The sequence below is a fragment of the Pseudophryne corroboree genome, chromosome 11, assembly GCF_028390025.1.
Source record: "Pseudophryne corroboree isolate aPseCor3 chromosome 11, aPseCor3.hap2, whole genome shotgun sequence".
NCBI lineage: Eukaryota > Metazoa > Chordata > Amphibia > Anura > Myobatrachidae > Pseudophryne > Pseudophryne corroboree.
Window position 1 is genome coordinate 292,275,902 of NC_086454.1, and position 23,631 is coordinate 292,299,532.

Consider the following 23,631-nt stretch of genomic DNA (forward strand, 5'->3'; position numbering starts at 1 on the left):
ATGGACGGGCTGCCGAGTGCCGACACAGAGGTAGCCACAGCCGTGAACTACCGCACTGTACTGTGTCTGCTGCTAATATATAGACTGGTTGATAAAGAGATAGTATACTACTAATATTATATATACTGGTGGTCAGGTCACTGGTCACTAGTCACACTGGCAGTGGCACTCCTGCAGCAAAAGTGTGCACTGTTTAATTTTAATATAATATTATGTACTCCTGGCTCCTGCTATAACCTATAACTGGCACTGCAGTAGTGCTCCCCAGTCTCCCCCACAATTATAAGCTGTGTGAGCTGAGCAGTCAGACAGATATATAATATATAGATGATGCAGCACACTGGCCTGAGCCTGAGCAGTGCACACAGATATGGTATGTGACTGACTGAGTCACTGTGTGTATCGCTTTTTTCAGGCAGAGAACGGATATATTAAATAAACTGCACTGTGTGTCTGGTGGTCACTCACTATATAATATATTATGTACTCCTGGCTCCTGCTATAACCTATAACTGGCACTGCAGTAGTGCTCCCCAGTCTCCCCCACAATTATAAGCTGTGTGAGCTGAGCAGTCAGACAGATATATATAATATTATATATAGATAATAGATGATGCAGCACACTGGCCTGAGCCTGAGCAGTGCACACAGATATGGTATGTGACTGAGTCACTGTGTGCTGTGTATCGCTTTTTTCAGGCAGAGAACGGATTATAAATAAAACTGGTGGTCACTGGTCACTATCAGCAAAACTCTGCACTGTACTGAGTACTCCTAATGCTCCCCAAAATTAGTAAATCAAGTGTCTCTCTAATCTATTCTAAACGGAGAGGACGCCAGCCACGTCCTCTCCCTATCAATCTCAATGCACGTGTGAAAATGGCGGCGACGCGCGGCTCCTTATATAGAATTCGAGTCTCGCGATAGAATCCGAGCCTCGCGAGAATCCGACAGCGTCATGATGACGTTCGGGCGCGCTCGGGTTAACCGAGCAAGGCGGGAAGATCCGAGTCGCTCGGACCCGTGAAAAAAAACATGAAGTTCTGGCGGGTTCGGATTCAGAGAAACCGAACCCGCTCATCTCTACTATATATACTGCTCACAAAAATGCAGCACAGATTTCTCTAACGTCCTAGTGGATGCTGGGGACTCCGTCAGGACCATGGGGAATAGCGGGCTCCGCAGGAGACAGGGCACATCTAAAAAGCTTTTTAGGTCACATGGTGTGTACTGGCTCCTCCCCCTATGACCCCCCTCCAAGCCTCAGTTAGGTTTTTGTGCCCGTCCGAGAAGGGTGCAAACTGGATGGCTCTCTTAAGGAGCTGTTTAGTAAAGTTTTTTTTTAGGTTTCTAATCAGTGATTCCTGCTGGCGACAGGATCACTGCAACGAGGGACTTAGGGGAGAGACTTGCAACTCACCTGCGTGCAGGAGGATTGAAGTTTTAGGCTACTGGACACTGAGCTCCAGAGGGAGTCGGAACACAGGTCAGCCTGGGGTTCGTCCCGGAGCCGCGCCGCCGATCCCCCTTACAGACGCTGAAGAAAGACGGCGGAACGGAGGTCCGGAAACAGGCGGCAGAAGACTTCACAGTCTTCAGAGAGGTAGCGCACAGCACTGCAGCTGTGCGCCATTGTTGCTACACGGCTCACTGACACGGTCACGGAGGGTGCAGGGCGCTGCTGGGGGCGCCCTGGGCAGCAATATAAATACCTATTTGGCAAATAAATACATCACATATAGCCATTAAGGCTATATGTATGTATTTAACCCAGGCCAGTTTTCCTAATAACCGGGAGAAAAGCCCGCCGTGAAAGGGGCGGAGCTTATTCTCCTCAGCACTCAGCGCCATTTTCCTGACCAGCTCCGCTGGTGAGGAAGGCTCCCACTCTCCCCTGCACTACAGAAACAGGGTTAAAGAGAAGGGGGGCATAAATTGGCGATATAATTATATATTAAGAGCCCATATATAGAAACAACACCTTCTAGGGTTGTTATATACATTATGGCGCTTTTGGTGTGTGCTGGCAAACTCTCCCTCTGTCTCCCCAAAGGGCTAGTGGGTCCTGTCCTCTATCAGAGCATTCCCTATATGTGTGTGCTGTAGGTCGGTACGTGTGTGTCGACATGTATGAGGAAAATGTTGGTGAGGAGACGGAGAAAATTGCCTGTAATGGTGATGTCACTCTCTAGGGAGTCGACACCAGAATGGATGGCTTACTTATGGAATTACGTGATAATGTCAACACGCTGCAAGCCGGTTGACGACATGAGACAGCCGGCGGACAAATTAGTATCGGTCCAGGCGTCTCAGACACCGTCAGGGGCTTGTAAAAACGCCCATTTACCTCAGTCGGTCGACAGACACTGACACGGACACTGACCCCAGTGTCGACGGTGAAGAAACAAACGTATTTTTCCTTTAGGGCCACAAGTTACATGTTAAGGGCAATGAAGGAGGTGTTACGTATTTCTGATACCACAAGTACCACAAATAAGGGTATTTTGTAGGGTGGGAATAAACTACTTGTAGTTTTGCCTGAATCAGAAAAATTAAATGAAGTGTGTGATGATACGTGGGGTTCCTCCGACAGAAAGTTATGGGCGGTATACCCTTTTTCCCGCCAGTAGTAAGGGCGAGTTGTAAAACACACCTTAGGGTGGACAAGGCACTCACACGCATATAAAAAACATGGCGTTACCGTTTCCAGATACGGCCGCCCTCAAGGAGCCAGCTGATAGGAAGCTGAAAAATATCATAACAGTATATACACACATACTGGTGTTATACTACGACCAGCAATCGCCTCAGCCTGGATGTGCAGCGCTGAGGGGGCTTGGTCGGATTTCCTGACTGAAAATTTTGATACCCTTGACAGGGACAGGATTTTATTGTCTATAGAGCATTTTAGGGATGCATTTCTATATATGTGTGATGCGCAGAGGCATATTTGCATTCTGGCATCAAAGAGTAAATGTGATGTACATATCTGCCAGACGAAGACACGACAGTGGTCAGGTGAGGCAGATTCCAGACGGCATATGGAAGTATTGCCGTATAAAGGGGCGGTCCATTGGACCTGGTGGCCATGGCAACAGCTGAAAAATCCACCTTTTGTTACCCCGAGTCACATATTGGCAGAAAAAGACACAGTCTTTTCAGTCTCAGTCCTTTCGTCCCCATACGGGCAGGCGGGCGAAGGCCAGTCATATCTGCCCAGGGGGAGAGGAAAGGGAAGAAGACTGCAGCAAGCAGCTCATTCCCAGGAACAGAAGCTCCTCACGGCTTCTGCCAAGTCCGCAGCATAACGCTGGGGCCGTACAAGCGGACTCAGGTGCGGTAGGGGGTCATCTCAAGAGTTTCAGCAACACTCGCAAGGGAACTCCGGGATCCTACATGTAATATCCCAGGTGTACATTGGAAATTCGAGACGTCTCCCCCTCACACAATTCACAGGCTGTATTCCCAGCAGGTGATAATCAAAGTACCCTTCTTACAACAAGGAAGGGGGTAGTATTCCACACTATATTGTGGTACTGAAGCCAACCGGCTCGGTGAGATCTGAAATATTTGAACACTTACATACAAGCGTTCAAATCAAGATGGAGTCACTCGGAGCAGTGATAGCGAACCAGGAAGAAGGGGACGATATGATGTCACTGGATATCAGGGACGTTTACCTACAGGTCCAAATTTGCCCTTCTCACCAAGGGTACTTCAGGTTCCTGGTACAGAACTGTCACTATCAGTTCAGACGCTGCCGTTTGGATGGTCCACGGCGCCCCGGGTCTTTACCAAGGTAATGGCCGGAATGATGATTTTTCTTAAAAGAAACATGGACGCTTTCCTGATAAGGGCAAGGTCCAGAGAACAGTTGGAGGTCGGAGTAGCACTATCTTAAGTAGTTCTACGACAGCACGAGTGGATTCTAAATATTCCAAAATCGCAGCTTTTTCCGACGACACGTCTACTGTTCCTAGGGAAGATTCTGGACACAGTCCAGAAAAACGTGTTTCTCCCAGTGGAGAAAACCAGGGAGTTATCCGAGCTAATCGGGATCCTCCTAAAACCAGGAAAAGTGTCAGTGCATCATTGCACAAGAGTCCTGGTAAAAATGGTGGCTTATTACGAAGCAATTCCATTCGGCAGATTTCCCGCAAGAACTCTTCAGTGGGATCTGCTGGACAAATGGTCCGGATCGCATCCTCAGATGCATCAGCGGATAACCCTATATCCAAGGAAAAGGGTGTCTCTCCTGTGGTGATTACAGAGTGCTCATCTTCTAGAGGGCCGCAGATTCGGCATTCAGGATTGGATGCCGGTGACCACGGAGGCCAGCCTGAGAGGCTGGGGAACAGTCACACAGGGAAAAAATTTCCAGGGAAGTGTGATTAAGTCTGGAGAATTCTCTCCGCATAAATAAGCTTAGAGCAAATTTATAATGCTCTAAACTTAGCTAGACCTCTGCTTCAAGGTCAGCCGGTATTGATCCAGTGGGATAACATCACGGCAGTCGCCCACGTAAACAGAAGGGCGGCACAAGAAGCAGGAGGGCAGTGAAAACTGCAAGGATTTTTCGCTAGGCGGAAAATCATGTGATAGCACTGTCAGCAGTGTTCTTTCCGGGAGTGGACGACTGGGAAGCAGACTTCCTCAGCAGGCATGACCTCCACCCGGGAGAGTGGAAACTTCATAGGGAAGTTTTTCAACATGATTGTGGACCGTTGGCAAAGACCAAAGGTGGACATGATGGCGTCCCGCCCGAACAAAAACGGGACAGGTATTCCGCCAGGTCATGAGACCTTCAGGCGATAGCTGTGGATGTTCTGGTAACACCGTGGGTGTACCAGTCTGTGTATGTGTTGCCTCCTCTGTTTCTCATAACCAGGGTATTGAGAATTATAAGACATAGAGGAGTATGAACTATACTAGTGGCTCCGGATTGGCCAAGAGGGACTTGGTACCCGGAACTTCAAGAAATGCTCACAGAGGACTAAGGGCCTGGGGAGCTAAGAAGGGACTTGATTCAGCAAGTACCATGTCTATTCCAAGACTTACCGCGGCTGCGTTTGACGGCATGGCGGTTGAATGCCGGATCCTGAGGGGAAAAGGCATTCCATAAGAGGTCATACCTACCCTGGTCAAAGCCAGGAAGGAGGTGACCGCACAACGTCATCACCACATGTGGTGAAAATATGTTGCGTGGGTGAGGCCAGGAAGGCTCCACGACGGAAATTCAACTAGGTCGATTTCTACACTTCCTGAAAACAGGAGTGTTTTGGACCTCAAATTGGGGTTCATTAACATTTAAATTTCGGCCCTGTAGATTTTCTTCCAGAAAGAATTGACTTCAGTTCCTGAAGTCCAGATTGTAAAGGATGTATTGCATATACAGCTTTTTTGTGCCCCTAGGGGCACCGTGAGATCTCAACATAGTGTTGGGATTTCTTAAAATCATATTGGTTTGAACCGCTCAAATCTGTGGATTTGAAATATCTCACATGGAAAGTGACCATGCTGTTGACAAATATCTCACATGGGAAGTGACCATGTTGTTAGCCCTGGCCTCGGCCAGGCGATTGTCAGAATGGGCGGCTTTGTCTTACAAAAGCCCATATTAAAATTTTCCATTTGAACAGGACAGAACTGGGACTCGTCTCCAGTTTCTTCATGAAGGGGTGTCAGCGTTTTCACCTGAAACAACCTCTTGTGGTGCCTGCGGCTACTAGGGACTTGGAGGACTCCAAGTTACTAGACGTGGTCAGGGCCCTAAAAATATATATATATATATATATATATATATAGTTAGGACGGCTGGAGTCAGAAAGTCTGACTTGCTGTTTATACTGTATACACCCAACAAGCTGGGTGCTCATGCTTCTAAGCAGTCTATTGCACGCTGGATTTGTAGTACAATTCAGCTTGCACATTCTGTGGCAGGCCTGCCACAGACGAAATATGTAGATGCCCATTCCACAAGGAAGGTGGGCTCATCCTGGGCGGCTGCCCGAGGAGTCTCGGCATTACAACTTTGCCGAGCAGCTACGTGGTCAGGGGAGAACACGTTTGTAAAATTTTACAAATTTTGATACTCTGGCTAAGGAGGACCTGGAGTTCTCTCATTCGGTGCTGCAGAGTCATCCGCACTCTCCCGCCCGTTTGGGAGCTTTGGTATAATCCCCATGGTCCTGACGGAGTCCCCAGCATCCACTAGGACGTTAGAGAAAATAAGAATTTACTTACCGATAATTCTATTTCTCGTAGTCCGTAGTGGATGCTGGGCGCCCATCCCAAGTGCGGATTGTCTGCAATGCTTGTACATAGTTATTGTTACAAAAATCGGGTTATTACTATTGTTGTGAGCCATCTTTTCGGAGGCTACTTCGTTTTGTTATCATACTGTTAACTGGGTTCAGATCACAAGTTGTACGGTGTGATTGGTGTGGCTGGTATGAGTCTTACCCGGGATTCAAGATCCTTCCTTATTGTGTACGCTCGTCCGGGCACAGTACCTAACTGAGGCTTGGAGGGGGGTCATAGGGGGAGGAGCCAGTACACACCATGTGACCTAAAAAGCTTTTTAGATGTGCCCTGTCTCCTGCGGAGCCCGCTATTCCCCATGGTCCTGACGGAGTCCCCAGCATCCACTACGGACTACGAGAAATAGAATTATCGGTAAGTAAATTCTTATTATGGAATGGATACTTACAGTGACACAGAGCTGCAAGATACAGCAATGGCCTACTGTACTGTACAACTATATACTGTTGGTCACCAAAATACTGCACTGTACTACTATATATATTGCTCACAAAAATGCAGCACAGATATGGAATGGATACTTGCAGTGACACAGAGCTGCAAGATACAGCAATGGCCTACTGTACTGTACAACTATATACTGTTGGTCACCAAAATGCTGCACTGTACTACTATATATACTGCTCACAAAAATGCATCACAGATATGGAATGGATACTTGCAGTGACACAGAGCTGCAAGATACAGCAATGGCCTACTGTACTGTACAACTATATACTGTTGGTCACCAAAATGCTGCACTGTACTACTATATATACTGCTCACAAAAATGCAGCACAGATATGGAATGGATACTTGCAGTGACACAGAGCTGCAAGATACAGCAATGGCCTACTGTACTGTACTACTATAATTATATACTGGTGGTCCCCACAATGCAGCACACTGAGCACAGATATTTGCAGCGCACTGAGCACAGATATGGAGCATTTTCAGGCAGAGAACGAAAATTTTCAGCACACTGAGCACAGATATTTGCAGCACACTGAGCACAGATATTGAGCTTTTCAGGGAGAGACCGCAGCCACGTCCTCTCCGTTCAATCTCCAATGCACGAGTGAAAATGGCGGCGAAGCGCGGCTCTTTATATAGAATACGAATCTCGCGGGAATCTGACAGCGGGATGATGACTTTCGGGTTAACCGAGCAAGGCGGGAAGATCTGAGGCTGCCTCGGATCCGTGTAAAATAGGTGAAGTTCGGGGGGGTTCGGATCTCGACGAACCGATCCCGCTCATCTCTAATGAAAAGACACAGAGACTGTAAAGCCGTTAAAAGACACAGGCTCTCATTCAGTATGGATCACAGGAGCGATCCTCAGCGCAGTTTCACGATAATTAGGAAACTGCGCAGGACATGTCCTGCAATCGCATTGCAGTATTGCGAACGTCTATGCCTGATTGACAGGCAGAGGAGTTTGGGTTGGGGGGGAGGGGAGGGGCGGGCGGCGTTTCCAGTTTTCCGGGAGTGGTGAGGCCAAGGACTATATCACGAGATGCAGTTTCCTTGGCCTCTCAAACTGCCCTGTGACGACCAGCCTGAGTAAGCTGAGGCTTACTCAGCTTACCATCGCGACTGATGGGCACGATGTTTGATCCCAGGCTGCTACTCAGGTCGCAGTGCTGCCATCACAAATGCAGCAAGGTGGTGTGTAACACTTCCTCCTGCATTTGCATTGCTACGAATCACATTTGCAAAGATGCTACGATCTATACTGAATGAGGGCCACAGACTTTCATCTGTGCATTGATAACCCAAGCCCATTGTTCTACCAGAGGCACATATGCGGTACATTTAAATAGATAGAGCAGGGGATGTCCCAGCCCAGCGCCCCTTAGTAATTGATGTCGGTGGTCGCAGTAAATAGGAGGATTTATTACAAGCGTTGTCCAGCTGACACCAGAAGCAGTATACAGCTGCGATAGGCTACTTCTGATAAATCTGAGTCTACACGTGTAGGCCCATTTTACTAATAAACCTACAATACTGTTTGAATACATTATACTAAAATACTAGGTGGACCTTTTAGTGTCCCAATCTGATGCTGACAAGCACCGTAGAATTAATGTTTGGTACAAGTTATAGGCCCTACACACTGGCCGATTTTCTGAAAGATATGAACGATCTCGTTCATAAATGAACGAGAACTCGTTCATATCTTTCAGTGTGGAGACTCCAGCGATGAACGATGCGCGGCCCCGCGCTCGTTCATCGCTGGTCTCCCGTCGGCTGTGCATGCAGGCCAATATGGACGATCTCGTCCATATTTGCCTGCACTTCAATGCAGCCGCGTGACGGGGGGAGTGAAGAAACTTCACTCCCCCCGTCACTGCCCCCCCCGCCGCCGGGTCGCTCGTCGGCCGTTTCGGCCGTCGGGCACCTCGGCGGCGCATCGTCAAATGAGTAAGGCCCCTAGAATCAGCCTGCACAGGTTGTCCCCTCTGCAAAGGCAGAATGTCCCCCTCCTCAGACCACATGCAGTGTGGATGTTCACTGTCTTGTCCTGGTGTTCTGCAGTGATTACATAGGTCACCAATCTATAGCTCAGTGGATCATGGAGATCACAGTGTTGGGGACTGACACGTATTAGAAGTAAGCGTTGACACACTGGAAAGGATGAATAGGTAGGCTTGAACCGTGGTTCGCACACTGCACTTTTTGTTCATGATGAAGCTACATATTGTATCACTCTTCTGTGCAGAGACACACAATACTGACTTGTGTTAGCCCTCTCCAGGCAGCCTGAGGTTACTGTATAGAGTCAGCTAGGGACAAACATTATTTCACAGGCTCATGTAACATTCCTGGTCTTGGGGTTATATATCTTGCTGGCTGTCGCTGTGGCTTGGCAGAGGCGATAATGACTTCTCCGCAAGGAATACACATATTTTATGTCATTTCTATTCTCTGACTCCTGTACTAACTGAGAGATTGTTCTCGATAATTCACTCCACTCCGGTTAAACTAACGTTCTGTTTTCTTGAGAACTACTGCAAGCTTGTGATGCTCAGCTCATATCAGTGAATCGCAACGCAGTAAGCAGTGTGAGATCATGAGGAACGCTACTTACTGCTCTTGCACAGAAGTACATTCTATGGTCTACTGTCTTCCCTATATATGTTTTACCGTAGGAAATCCTGTCAATTTTCCTTTTATAATCTAGGCAGTTGTCTCGCCTGGATGAGCAGAATATAGGGGGAAATATAGCCAACCTTTTAGAGAGTACAAGTGGACAGGTTGCCTGAAGCATCCAATCATCATCCAACTACAATTTACATGGTACAATCCATAAAACGATTGCCACAATCTTGTTGGTTGCTATAGGCAACTTCTCCACTTGTGCTCTTTTTAGAACATCTAGATTAGAATGGGTTCTTATGTTTGTTGCGGTTTTTATTATGGATTGTGCAAACTTCCTATCACATGGGTGCTCAGGGTTTCTGCTCCAGATATATGGGGGTTTATTTATGAAGCGTGAGGTTGTAAAACTCTGCGCTTCTGGACGATATTTAAATGGAATCTGCTTTTACTATCTGTACCATGCTAGAACAACCATTTCTCTTTTAAATATTGGGCGTCAGCACAACCAGCAGCGGTGGGTTTTGCAACCTGACGCTTCACAAAAATGAAGCGATGGACCCCTTGTGGAAAAACTGGTTCCATTGTTGTCCAGTTCCCTTGTGGCATAATCCTCCGTAAGATTTCATTACCTTTGTATTGTAGATGTTATTGCCCTTTATACAATGATACATGGTTGTGAGGTTATAGTATGTCATTGGCGAATAAACACTGACCTATTGTTCAGGTGATCCAGTTAAAAAAGAATCAGAGATGGAGAAGCTTTGGTTAATCTGACATTGTAGAACTACAACTCTCAGCAGGCTAACTTGCAGACCATTAATCGTCAGAGAGGCGTGTGTTGTATAGGTGAGGTTAGGTCAGTTGCGCTGTACCACTGTTCATAGGAATAAAGTGTTGCATGGTTGAGTGCTGTTACTTTGTTACATAGGGTTCTGCAGAGTGATACAGTAGTATGCTACAGTGGGACGTGAATTCAACTTTCTAGGGAGGACAAGTGGAGAAGTTGCCCATAGCAACCAGTTATAGTCTAGCCATCACTTAACTAGTACATTCTATAAATTAGTAGCTAGAATGTGGTTAGTTGCTATGGGCAACTTTACTTGTCCTCAGGGATGGCTGGTTTAAACCAAATGTATTACAGGTTGAGTATCCCTTATCCAAAATGCTTGGGACCAGAGGAATTTTGGATATCGGATTTTTCTGTATTTTGGAATAATTGCATACCATAACGAGATATTATGGTGATGGGACCTAAATCTAAGCACAGAATGCATTTATGTTTCATATACACCTTATACACACAGCCTGAAGGTAATTTTAGCCAATATTTTTTATAACTTTGTGCATTAAACAAAGTGTGTGTACATTCACACAATTCATTTATGTTTCATATACACCTTATACACACAGCCTGAAGTTCATTTAATACAATATTTTTAATAACTTTGAGTATTAAACAAAGTTTGTGTACACTGAGCCATCAAAAAACAAAGGTTTCACTATCTCAGTCTCACTCAAAAAAGTCCGTATTTCGGAATATTCCGTATTTCGGAATATTTGGATATGGGATACTCAACCTGTATTTTAATAAAAACCACTCTGTTTTTTTTTTATCATGCTGTTAGTACAGGCACGGTGCTGTGACTTATTAAAAAAATGCCTATTATACTTAAAAAATAAATAAATAGTGTTTTTATTAAAAATGTTTTATGCAAGTGACATGCCCGGTGCTAATGCTTAACATTAACTTGTTCTTATTTTCAACATCTTCTATCTCTGAGTGTACTTTGGGGGTCATTCCAACCCTATCGCTTTCTGCAGTTTCTCACAGCGCAGCGATCGGGTCGGAACTGCGCCGGCGCCGCAGTGCGCCGGCACATGCCAGCCGTCGTTGCCTAGTGATCGCCTCTGAGGCAGAGGCGGTCGCTGGACGGCGGCGTTAAGCCGCCGTTTAGGGGGGCGCGGTCCGGCCAACGCTGGCGTGGCCGGACCGTTGGGGGGGGGGCCCAACGCAGGCGTGACTGGTTTGTTGGGGGGGTGGACCACGGCGGCTGCGTGACATCACACGCAGCCGCTGCGGGCCGGGGAGCGTTGAGTAGCTCCTAGCCAGCATGCTAAAGCTGCGCTGGTCAGGAACTACTCTTGAAGTGCAAAGGCATCGCCGCTGTGCGATGCCTTTGCACTTATGCGGGGAAGCCGGCACTGACATGCGGGGCGGACTAGCCCTGTGCTGGGCTTCCCCCCGCATGTCAGTGTGAATGATCGTAGCTGTGCTAAATTTAGCACAGCTACGATCAACTCGGAATGACCCCCTTTGTACGTATTAATATGTTTATTCTATCTACATATATTCACACGTAACAGGAATATTAAGCTGTAAAAGATTAATTTCTAGCATACACACACTGCAGTCATTTGAACGATGACATGATATATTGTGTTTAGGGATTGTATCCAATTAATTGTTGCTCCTGTGCACACTATGCAGTCATCATGTAGAAGTAAAACATGGTTGATCAAGGTTTACAATACATGATTAAAAATGTTTTTCATTAAAACATTAATGCAAAACCATAAAAATAACAAAAATTGGTTTAAACTAAAAAAAATGGTTTAAACCCAAAAAGCGTTTTAAAAAAACAACCAAAAAAAAATGTTTTTCCCCAACCCTGTTTGTCCTCTTTATAGGGGTTCTTATACTGTATCTCCCCCAATGTTACAAGGCTGCAGGGAGTTTTTATTTGCAGTTCCCCTATCTACCACTAGGCTGTAACCTGTATGCCATGCGTCTCAGGGAGGGGTTTCCTTCTCACCGAGACCTATAGCCAGGCATGAAGGAAAAGAGCACTGGTGGAATCCGGTCACCGGTGTGGGAGGCGTATTGAGACATCGAGTCCTCTGTGCTGATTGCTGTGTTATTTCCATGAAGTGATGTGTTGCAAAGCCGCATGATCTCCCTGCACGTTCCATATACTCCGCACCATTTCCCAGGCTTATGGGGATTTGTGAGGTCTTGCCACCCAGCTGAGGTGGGATACGGAGGCTGACATCCCTATTTTACTGAGCCACAAAGGGGTTAACTAGGGCCATGAAAAGGGAAGCTTTGTTCCCCCAATAGCTGGTCAGCCCCTCCCAAATAAAAATCTAATTGGCTTTCGTTCTCTGTAAGAGCTGCACAAACAGCACCGATATAGCGGTTACAGAGCATCGCTGTGTGTTTGGGACTGAGGATAGAATGCCCCTCTGTGTCTTGCACCCCCTTCTCTCCAGCCTTGTGTTTATTTAACTTCAGAAACAGAGAGGTGTGTGTGAAGGCATGAGGGGGTGGGGGCTAATTTTCCCAATTTGATCCACCTTGTAAAAGCAGGAGAGTCTGCTCCGGGCAGCCCAACTTCCTCCAAGTCATTAGTGTCATTACAAGAGGGGAGCAGGACGCACAATGAGCTCTGTGTGTGTGTGAGACCTACGGAGAAAGAGCCATTCACAGCCCCGTGACCCCCCCCCCCCCACAACACAACTCATAATGCACACTCTATACACCTATGGCATTATCTGTATACATAACTCCCTGTGCTAATGCCTATACATGTAATCTCTCTCTGCTCCACATCTATGTACACACACACAGCTCCTTCATGCGGGAAACAGTGATGTGTACATGACAAGACACACGCTTATCCCAGTACTCCCTTAGGTCTGATGTATCGCAGTGCATACCCCTCTATTCATGCTGGAAGTGAAATTGGAAGGATACACACCTTATGCAACTCCCTTGCGCAATTAAAAATAATTCTGTGGATCTTTTCCAGGGGAACTGCAGCGGGGAGCAGGTTTACAGATCATTTGGTAGTATTATTGGATTTTATTTATTTACAGCATTATGCAATTCAGTTTCAAATATAAGGGTATAAATAAAGTTGTCTATCAAGGAACAGACGCACCGAGGAGCCGCACATTGTGCAAAACCCATAGGTTTTGTTAACTGGTTTTATCGAGCTTAAAGGGACCCGTGCAAGACTGGACCCAGCAAAAAGATTTTTTTTAGTGAGTCCCTAATCACCTATTTGCAAAACACGTGTGGTACCAAAGAAGTGATAAGTGCAAGGTGATAACGCACCAGCCAATCAGCTCTTAACTGTCAATTTCCATATCGCTGCTGATTGGCTGGTGCTTTATCACCTTGCACTTATTATCACGGCTTTATCACTTCTCCAGGCTTAATACATCTGCCCCTCATGTACTATGCAGAAGTATATTGTGCCAAGAAAAATAGTGAATATACATTGGTAGAAATTATTATATTGAGGTGAGGGGGGAGGAGGATTCCTGTTTTTAACATTTGCAGAGGTGGGATTCAGGATAATTGTAGCGTTCAGCTAGGTTTTAACATATTAATCTGTGGCTTTTGCAAGCCGCCAACTTTCTGCGGTCTTGACCATTCAATTTAAAATGGGAATAATATTGCAAAACGTGCCTCGTACATCTAACTCATAGACTTAAACTTACGTTAGAACTAGCACGAGGTCTGGGGTGAAATCTTGGTATAATAAAATGGGCTTGATTTAGAGGTGGACGCAGTTGAGGGAATGCACGTTAGGAGCGACAATTGGCAAACGGCACATGTGCAGTCCGGGAGAAATCCTTACTGCATACGTGCGAACAGCTGTGTGATGGCATACGCATTGGTATATCACATCGCTATGACTTGAGCCGACTCCTGCGATCTATGGGTGGTTCAAGGTGGAGACTGGGAGGTGACCTGAAGTCTTCTCAAAAGAGGAGGTTTTATCGGAGTGCTATGGCCGTGTGTGGCTGTGATCTCGTTTGCAGCACCACAGCCACAGTGGCCATGTCTTATGAGGAGGCTTAAAGGAGACTCTGCGCCAGGCAGAGGCAGCTCAAGGAGTCGATGTTGCGACCAATGGTGTGTTGTTGGTGGAGTGATCGGATCTACTGCTTACGCTGGCATGTGCTTATTTCTGCACTTGAGAATCTGAGTACTCACAGCTTCATATGGACTGCATGCTCCTCTGATTCCGACTCAATGTAAGCGTCAGTATCGGTATCCTAATGTTCTAAAATAGTTCAATATAAAAATAAATAAATCCGTTTTGTACCTGTAATCAGACATTACACCCCTTCCCGAAATATCAGTTGGATTAGATTCAAAATTGGATGCAGATAAGACCCCCTTGGCCAACCTAGTCAACCCTATACGCATGGACACTCACACACTTACACGTTAGGATAATTTATTTTGTCGGGAGCCAAATAACCTACCAGTATATTTTTGGAATGTGGAAGGACACCAGAGTACCCAGAGGAAACCCACGCAAGCACAGGGAGAATGTACAAACTCCACACAAGTAGGGCTGTGGTAGGAACCGAACCCATAACCTCAGTGCTGTGAGGCAGTAATGCTAACCTTTACACCAGCCATACCCGGACACCAGCCTTTGCAATGTCTGAAAATGACCTGCACAGTTTTTTGTTCATCTGCCACTATCTTATTAAATAAGTGACACAAATGAAAGTAGCTGCCCACCTTCGGACATGTCCTAAACCCAAGTAGTCCCACCCCATTCGACCGCAGTGATCCCACCTATTATGTTCCTGTCTTTTCCTAGCTGGGAATCCAGCCGCAGCTTATTATACTGGAGCGCTGCTAGCAAATGGCAAGATTCCCTCCTGTATTCAGCAGGACTGCGGGGCGTCCCTCAGCAATAGTTTAATTTTCCAAAATGCCGGATGTTATGATGTTATTATGTCTACTGGTAATAAATAACACTGTTCTAGAAGTGCGGATAGTGTGTCCTACAGGTCACACTAAAGTCTACATTATTATTAATATCTCTTTTTCTAAGTTTAATTAAATGACATGTGGCCTGTGAAGTATAGTACATTGTGATAAATGCGCCTTCTCTCTCTTTTCCAGTGAAAAATGCCCCATTACAGACAGAGCACAGACTCAGAAGAAACCGGAACGTGACGTATCCGGAACTAAGGTCTACTCCTGATGAAGGTGCGTGCTGTACACTTGCAGCTTACATACATTGCCGCCTTACTGAACCAGGGCACATGTTGTTCTTTATGTCGCCTCTGACTGTGTCTGGTTTTACTTTGCAGAAGCCGCAGAATGTGAGATGATATTTGAACACGGTCACTTCGCTCTAGACAAAGTCAGGTTTGTGCGCCCAGTTACATGTATTTCACTTTATACTGTACGTTGTGTAGCCTTGTATACATCTGCGTATCACAGTGACTACATTGTAAGGACCTGTATACATTTCTGTAACATAAAGACTTCCTTATTCTTGCAGCAATAATGGGCATAATGTGGATTGTGAAGTCTGTCACTTATGCCCTCAGGATCACATTGGGATTGCACCTGAATGAATAGACCATCTTTAAGCATGTTTATGTTGCTGTTACTTTCCTGGACTTACTTGTCCTTAATTAACGAAGCAGATTTTATGTTATTATTTAAGGTTCTGCTTTCCTATAGTATCATATTCAATTAGCTGCCATTTTTATTTTATGGCAGTAAAAGTGGAAGTCTTGCAAAGTCACAAAGAAAGCAATGTTCCTATAGCTACACATTATGCAATAATCAGTCCAATCAGCCGATTTCCGTCTGCTCTGTCCAATAATCTGAGTATGTACTCAACGCAGCTCCCATAGGCGATTACATCAGTCAACAAAAATCAGGAAAATAAAATTCTGAATGCATTTTTGGTGCTGATTCCAAATCTGATTTTTTTTTCTTGCACATATAGATTTTGAAATAAATTAATTTGATTATCACAAGTCAATATCACAATTGTTGTATTTATATCACATTTTTTCTCTTACGTCCTAGAGGATGCTGGGGACTCCGTAAGGACCATGGGGATAGACGGGCTCCGCAGGATACATGGGCACTTTAAGAAAGACTTTAGGTATGGGTGTGCACTGGCTCCTCCCTCTATGCCCCTCCTCCAGACCTCAGTTTACTACTGTGCCCAGAGGAGACTGGGTGCATTACAGGGAGCTCTCCTGAGTTTCCTGAAAGAAAGTATTTTGTTAGGTATTTTATTTTCAGGGAGACTGCTGGCAACAGACTCCCTGCATCGTGGGACTGAGGAGAGAGAAGCAGACCTACTTCTGTGAGTTTTAAGGCTCTGCTTCTTAGGCTACTGGACACCATTAGCTCCAGAGGGAGTCGGAACACAGGTCTCACCCTGGAGTTCGTCCCGGAGCCGCGCCGCCGTCCTCCTCACAGAGCCGGAAGATAGAAGCCGGGTGAGTATGAGAAGAAAGAAGACTTCAGAGGCGGCAGAAGACTTCAGATCTTCACTGAGGTAACGCACAGCAGTTAAGCTGTGCGCCATTGCTCCCACACAGCACACACAAACGGCAGTCACTGTAAGGGTGAAGGGCGCAGGGGGGGGCGCCCTGGGCAGCAATATAACCTTATTTTCTGTCAAAAGTAGATATATACAGCTAGGCACTGTATATATAAAGAGCCCCCGCCAGTTTTTTATTAATTTTAGCGGGACAGAAGCCCGCCGCTGAGGGGGCGGAGCTTCTTCCTCAGCACTCACCAGCGCCATTTTCTCCACAGCACAGCGCTGAGAGGAAGCTCCCCGGACTCTCCCCTGCTTATCCACAGTGAAAGAGGGTTTTAAAGAAGGGGGGGGGCACATAATTTGGCGCAAAAATAAAGATTACAGCGCTATCTGGGTAAACATATCGTGTGTTTTTTCCTGGGTCATATAGCGCTGGGTGTGTGCTGGCATACTCTCTCTCTGTCTCTCCAAAGGGCCTTGTGGGGGAACTGTCTTCAGATAAGAGGATTCCCTGAGTGTGTGGTGTCGGTACACGTGTGTCGGCATGTCTGAGGTAAAAGGCTCTCATAGGGAGGAGGTGGAGTAAATGACTGTGGTGTCTCCGTCGGCAACACAGACACCTGACTGGTTGGATATGTGGAATATTTTAGTGCTAATGTGAATTTATTGCATTGAGTCTAGGGAATGTACAGGCGTCAAACCCTGCCTTTCCCCTATGTCACAGGGACCTTCGGGGTCTCAAAAGCGCCCACTATCCAAAATAGTAGACACTGACGCCGACATGGATTCTGACTCCAGTGTCGACTACGATGATGCAAAGTTACAGCCAGAATTGGCAAATAGTATTCAATATATGATTATTGTAATAAAAGATGTTTTGCATATCACAGAGAAACCCCCTGTCCTTGACACGAGGGTACACATGTATAGGGTAAAGAAACCTGAGGTAACCTTTCCCCCATCTCATGAACGAGTTATTGAAAAGGCTTGGGAATCTCCAGACAAGAAACTGCAGATTCCCAAAAGGATTCTTAGGATGTATCCTTTCCCGACTAAGGACAGGATACGGTGAGAATCTTCCCCAAGGGGGGAGAAAAGCGTGGACACGCTTATCCAAAAGAGTAAAGCTGCCATCCCAAGATATGGCTACCCTCAGGGATCCTGCTGATCGCAAACAGCAGGCTACCTTAAAGTCCATTTACACACATTCTAGTACCTTACTCAGACCGGCAATAGTGTCGGCTGGAGTTTGTAGCGCTGTAGCAGCGTGGATAGGTACGTTATCGACGGAAATTGATACCCTGGATAAGGGTACCATTTTATTGACCCAGGGTCATATTAAGGAAGAATCAACGCTATGTCGATTTCTGCTAGACGAGTCCTATGGACCCGGCAATGGACAGGTAATGCCGACTCAAAGAGGCATATGGAGGTTTTACCTTACAAGGGTGAGGAATTGTTTGGGGAAGGTCTCTCGGACCTGGTCTCCACAGCTACAGCTGGTAAATCAAAATTTTTGCCTTATATTCCCTCACAGCCTAAGAAAGCACCACATTATCAAATGCAGTCCTTTCAGTCACAAGAAACAAGAGAGTACGAGGTGCGTTCTTTCTTGCTAGAGGTAAGGGCAGAGGGAAAAAGCTACACAACACAGCTAGTTCCCAGGAACAGAAGTCCTCCCCGACCTCTACAAAATCCACTGCATGACGCTGGGGCTCCGCTAAGGGAGTCCGCCCCAGTGGGGGCACGTCTTCGAATTTTCAGCCACATCTGGGTTCACTCACAGGTGGATCCCTGGGCAATAGAAATTGTTTCTCAGGGTTACAAGCTGGAATTCGAAGAGGTGCCTCCTCGCCGGGTTTTCAAATTGGCCCTGCTGACTTCTCCCCCAGAAAGGGAGATAGTGGTAAATGCAATTCACAAATTGTATCTTCAACAGGTGGTGGTCAAGGTTCCCCTACTTCAACAAGGGAGGGGATATTACTCAACCCTGTTTGTAGTCCCGAAACCCGGCGGTTCGGTCGGACCCATTTTAAATTTAAAATCCCTGAACCTATACTTGAAAAAGTTCAAGTTCAAGATGGAATCGCTCAGGGCGGTCATCCCCAGCCTGGAAGTGGGGGATTTTATGGTATCTCTGGACATAAAGGATGCGTACCTTCATGTTCCCATATATCCACCTCATCAGGCGTACCTGAGATTTGCGGTACAGGATGGTCATTACCAATTTCAGACGTTGCCGTTTGGGCTTTCCATGGCCCCGAAAATTTTCACCAAGGTAATGGCGGAAATGATGGTGCTCCTGCGCAAGCAGGGTGTCACGATTATCCCGTACTTGGACGATCTCCTCATAAAAGCGAGATCACGAGAGCAGTTACTGAACAGCGTGTCACCTTCACTGAAGGTGTTACAGCAACACGGCTGGATTCTCAATATCCCGAAGTCGCAGCTGGTTCCTACGACTCGTCTGACCTTATTGGGCATGATTCTGGATACGGACCAGAAAAGGGTTCATCTTCCAACGGAAAAGGCTCAAGTACTCATGACTCTGGTCAGGAACCTATTGAAACCAAAACAGGTGTCAGTGCATCACTGCACTCGAGTCCTGGGAAAGATGGTGGTATCTTACGAGGCCATTCCGTTCGGCAGGTTCCATGCGAGGACCTTCCAATGGGACCTACTGGGCAAGTGGTCCGGGTCACATCTACAGATGCATCAGTTGATCACTCTGTCCCCCAGGGCCAGGGTATCTCTCCTGTGGTGGCTGCAGAGTGCTCACCTTCTAGAGGACCGCAGGTTCGGCATTCAGGACTGGGTTCTGGTGACCACGGACGCGAGCCTCCGAGGTTGGGGAGCAGTCACACAAGGAAGAAACTTCCAGGGTCTTTGGTCAAGTCAAGAGACTTGTCTTCACATCAACGTCCTGGAGCTGAGGGCCATATTCAACGCCCTTCGTCAAGCGGAGACCTTGCTTCGCGACTTACCAGTTCTGATCCAGTCAGACAACATCACCGCAGTGGCTCATGTAAACCGCCAGGGCGGCACAAGGAGCAGAATGGCAATGGCGGAAGCCACCAGGATTCTTCGCTGGGCGGAAAAATCATGTAAGCGCACTATCAGCAGTGTTCATTCCGGGAGTGGACAACTGGGAAGCAGATTTCCTCAGCAGACACGACCTGCATCCAGGAGAGTGGGGACTTCATCAGGAAGTCTTCGCACAGATTGCAAGTCAGTAGGGACTGCCCAGATAGACATGATGGCGTCCCGCCTCAACAAAAAGCTGCAGAGGTATTGCGCCAGGTCAAGAGATCCTCAGGCGGTAGCTGTGGACGCCCTAGTGACACCGTGGGTGTTCCAGTCGGTCTATCTGTTTCCTCCTCTTGCTCTCATCCCAAAGGTGTTGAGAATAATAAGAAAAAGAGGAGTACAGACAATTCTCATTGTTCCAGATTGGCCACGAAGGGCCTGCTATCTGGATCTGCAGGAGATGCTCACAGAAGATCCGTGGCCTCTTCCTCTAAGACAGGACCTGTTACAACAGGGGCCCTGTCTGTTCCAAGACTTACCGCGCTTGCGTTTGACGGCATGGCGGTTGAACGCCAGATCCTAGCGGAAAAGGGCATTCCGGATGAGGTCATTCCTACTCTGATAAAGGCTAGGAAGGACGTGACGGCTAAACATTATCACCGTATATGGCGAAAATATGTTTCTTGGTGTGAGGCCAGGAATGCTCCTATGGAAGAATTCCATCTGGGCCGTTTCCTTCACTTCCTACAAACTGGAGTGAATTTGGGCCTAAAATTAGGCTCCATTAAGGTTCAGATTTCGGCCTTATCCATTTTCTTTCAAAAAGAATTGGCTTCTCTCCCAGAAGTACAGACTTTTGTGAAGGGAGTGCTGCATATTCAGCCTCCTTTTGTACCTCCGGTGGCGCCTTGGGACCTTAACGTGGTGTTGAGTTTCCTTAAGTCGCACTGGTTTGAACCACTTAAAACAGTGGAGTTAAAATATCTCACTTGGAAAGTGGTCATGTTGTTAGCCTTGGCTTCGGCTAGGCGAGTGTCGTAATTGGCGGCTTTGTCTCATAAAAGCCCCTACCTGGTTTTCCATATGGATAGAGCGGAATTGCGGACCCGTCGTCAATTTTTGCCTAAGGTGGTGTAATTTTTTCATATGAACCAACCTATTGTGGTGCCTGTGGCTACACGAGACTTGGAAGATTCCGAGTCCCTTGATGTGGTCAGGGTTTTGAAAATTTACGTAGCCAGAACGGCTAGGGTCAGAAAAACAGAAGCACTGTTTGTCCTGTATGCTGCCAACAAGGTTGGCGCTCCTACTTTGAAGCAGACTATTGCGCGCTGGATCTGTAACACGATTCAGCAGGCTCATTCAACGGCACAATTGCCGTTACCAAAATCGATTAAGGCCCATTCCACTAGGAAGGTGGGCTCGTCTTGGGCGGCTGCCCGAGGGGTCTCGGCACTACAGCTGTGCCGAGCTGCTACTTGTGCGGGTTCAAACACATTTGCAAAGTTCTATAAGTTTGATACCCTGGCTGAGGAGGACCTCCTGTTTGCTCAATCGGTGGTGCAGAGTCACCCGCACTCTCCCGCCCGTTTGGGATCTTTGGTATAATCCCCATGGTCCTTACGGAGTCCCCAGCATCCTCTAGGACGTAAGAGAAAATAAGATTTTAAGATAATTGGAGAGAGACTGCGCTCACTGGGATGGGGGGTTAGTGCTGCTAGGCCTAGAGGTGTCCTACCTCCGTACTAATGTTAAGCAATGGTGAGGTCAGCGCACTTGTGGGAGAGAAGGATTGTGAGAGAAAGGGTGAAGATGGAAAGGGATGGAGAAAGAAGGGATGAAAGAAAATGGGAAGAAAGTGATGTGACAATTTGATGCATGATAGTGTTCACAAATGACCATATGTCGTAATATAATGATGTTTATTAGGGTGGTATGTTCCCACTGTCAGGTGTGTCATGCAGACCACCCTTTTCAGTGTACCCTCCTGAATGGTACACTTCTGCTCAAAACTTCTAGAATTAATAATAAGAGTGGTGGGTAAAAGTATGTGCCTCTCCGTAAATCTGGCACAATGTCTGTGTCAGTGTTATGTCCTTAGGAGTCCTAATGTTCAGAGGTCCCTTGCGGGATGAATGTCAGGTATGCCCAAGGGTGCACCTTTACCATAGGTATGGTATCACCTATGTGGCTCTGAAACTAGGTAAGTATCAGTCGTGGTGGGGTGTGTGACAGTTTGCGGTGTCCCGCCTGTCAGACCTCCCTGTGTGCACCAAATGAGGAATCGGGGGTACGGGCTTGGTTCTTACACTTACCGCCGGGGGTGCGTTCCGCGCGCCTGTGCCGGCTCAGCTTCCGTTCCCGAGTCCTCCGGTGTCCTTTGATGTCCAGGCCGTCTTGTCTTGGTCCCCGTGGTCGGTCAGCGGCCGCCGCTTGCCTCCTTCCTCCGCCGGCCAGCGGTCGCAGACGGGACTCAGGAACGGAAGCTGAGCCGGCACAGGCGCGCGGAACGCACCCCCGGCGGTAAGTGTAAGAACCAAGCCCGTACCCCCGATTCCTCATTTGGTGCACACAGGGAGGTCTGACAGGCGGGACACCGCAAACTGTCACACACCCCACCACGACTGATACTTACCTAGTTTCAGAGCCACATAGGTGATACCATACCTATGGTAAAGGTGCACCCTTGGGCATACCTGACATTCATCCCGCAAGGGACCTCTGAACATTAGGACTCCTAAGGACATAACACTGACACAGACATTGTGCCAGATTTACGGAGAGGCACATACTTTTACCCACCACTCTTATTATTAATTCTAGAAGTTTTGAGCAGAAGTGTACCATTCAGGAGGGTACACTGAAAAGGGTGGTCTGCATGACACACCTGACAGTGGGAACATACCACCCTAATAAACATCATTATATTACGACATATGGTCATTTGTGAACACTATCATGCATCAAATTGTCACATCACTTTCTTCCCATTTTCTTTCATCCCTTCTTTCTCCATCCCTTTCCATCTTCACCCTTTCTCTCACAATCCTTCTCTCCCACAAGTGCGCTGACCTCACCATTGCTTAAGATTTTAAACCTACCGGTAAATCTTTTTCTCGTAGTCCGTAGAGGATGCTGGGCGCCCGTCCCAAGTGCGGACTACTTCTGCAAGACTTGTATATAGTTTTGCTTACATAAGGGTTATGTTATAGTTTTCATTGGTCTCCGACTGATGCTATGTTGTTTTTTCATACTGTTAACTGGTTAGTTTATACACAAGTTATACGGTGTGAATGGTGTGGGCTGGTATGAATCTTGCCCTTGGTTTAACAAAAATCCTTTCCTCGTACTGTCCGTCTCCTCTGGGCACAGTTTCTCTAACTGAGGTCTGGAGGAGGGGCATAGAGGGAGGAGCCAGTGCACACCCATACATAAAGTTCTTTCTTAGTGCCCATGTCTCCTGCGGAGCCCGTCTATCCCCATGGTCCTTACGGAGTCCCCAGCATCCTCTACGGACTACGAGAAAAAGATTTACTGGTAGGTTTAAAATCTTATTTTTTTTTTTTTTTACTATTACAAGAGCGTTGAGAGGGTGTTTTTCTTTTTACGAATTATGTCCGGACTGTCATGATACAGCATCCAACAATGGTCAACCATCATGCTTTCCTTCCAAAATTCTTAGTAGCCAGTTTCCGTAGTGCGAATATCTTGGTGGTACCGCTCCTCTTGCTCGTCACTCACTGCACCAAGTTTTTTTGGAAAGAACTCCAGATGTGAATGTTGGAACACCCCAAGTATAGAAGAGGTTCTCTGCTCCATCCTTATATGCATGAGGCTTTTTTACTCCCCAGAAAGTTTTTGCATATCCGTTTGAA

General features: G+C 46.9%; 1 protein-coding gene across 2 annotated transcripts in view; it reads left to right on the top strand.

Annotated features, from left to right (window-relative positions):
- The window catches only part of WWP2 (WW domain containing E3 ubiquitin protein ligase 2), a 181,943-nt gene that overhangs the window by 52,359 nt on the left and 105,953 nt on the right, over positions 1–23,631 (top strand). For both annotated transcript variants that reach the window (XM_063945465.1, XM_063945464.1), the window contains exons 3-4: positions 15,337–15,423; positions 15,528–15,585. In XM_063945465.1, the coding sequence (XP_063801535.1) occupies positions 15,337–15,423; positions 15,528–15,585 (145 nt within the window). The remainder of the gene's footprint in view (positions 1–15,336; positions 15,424–15,527; positions 15,586–23,631) is intronic.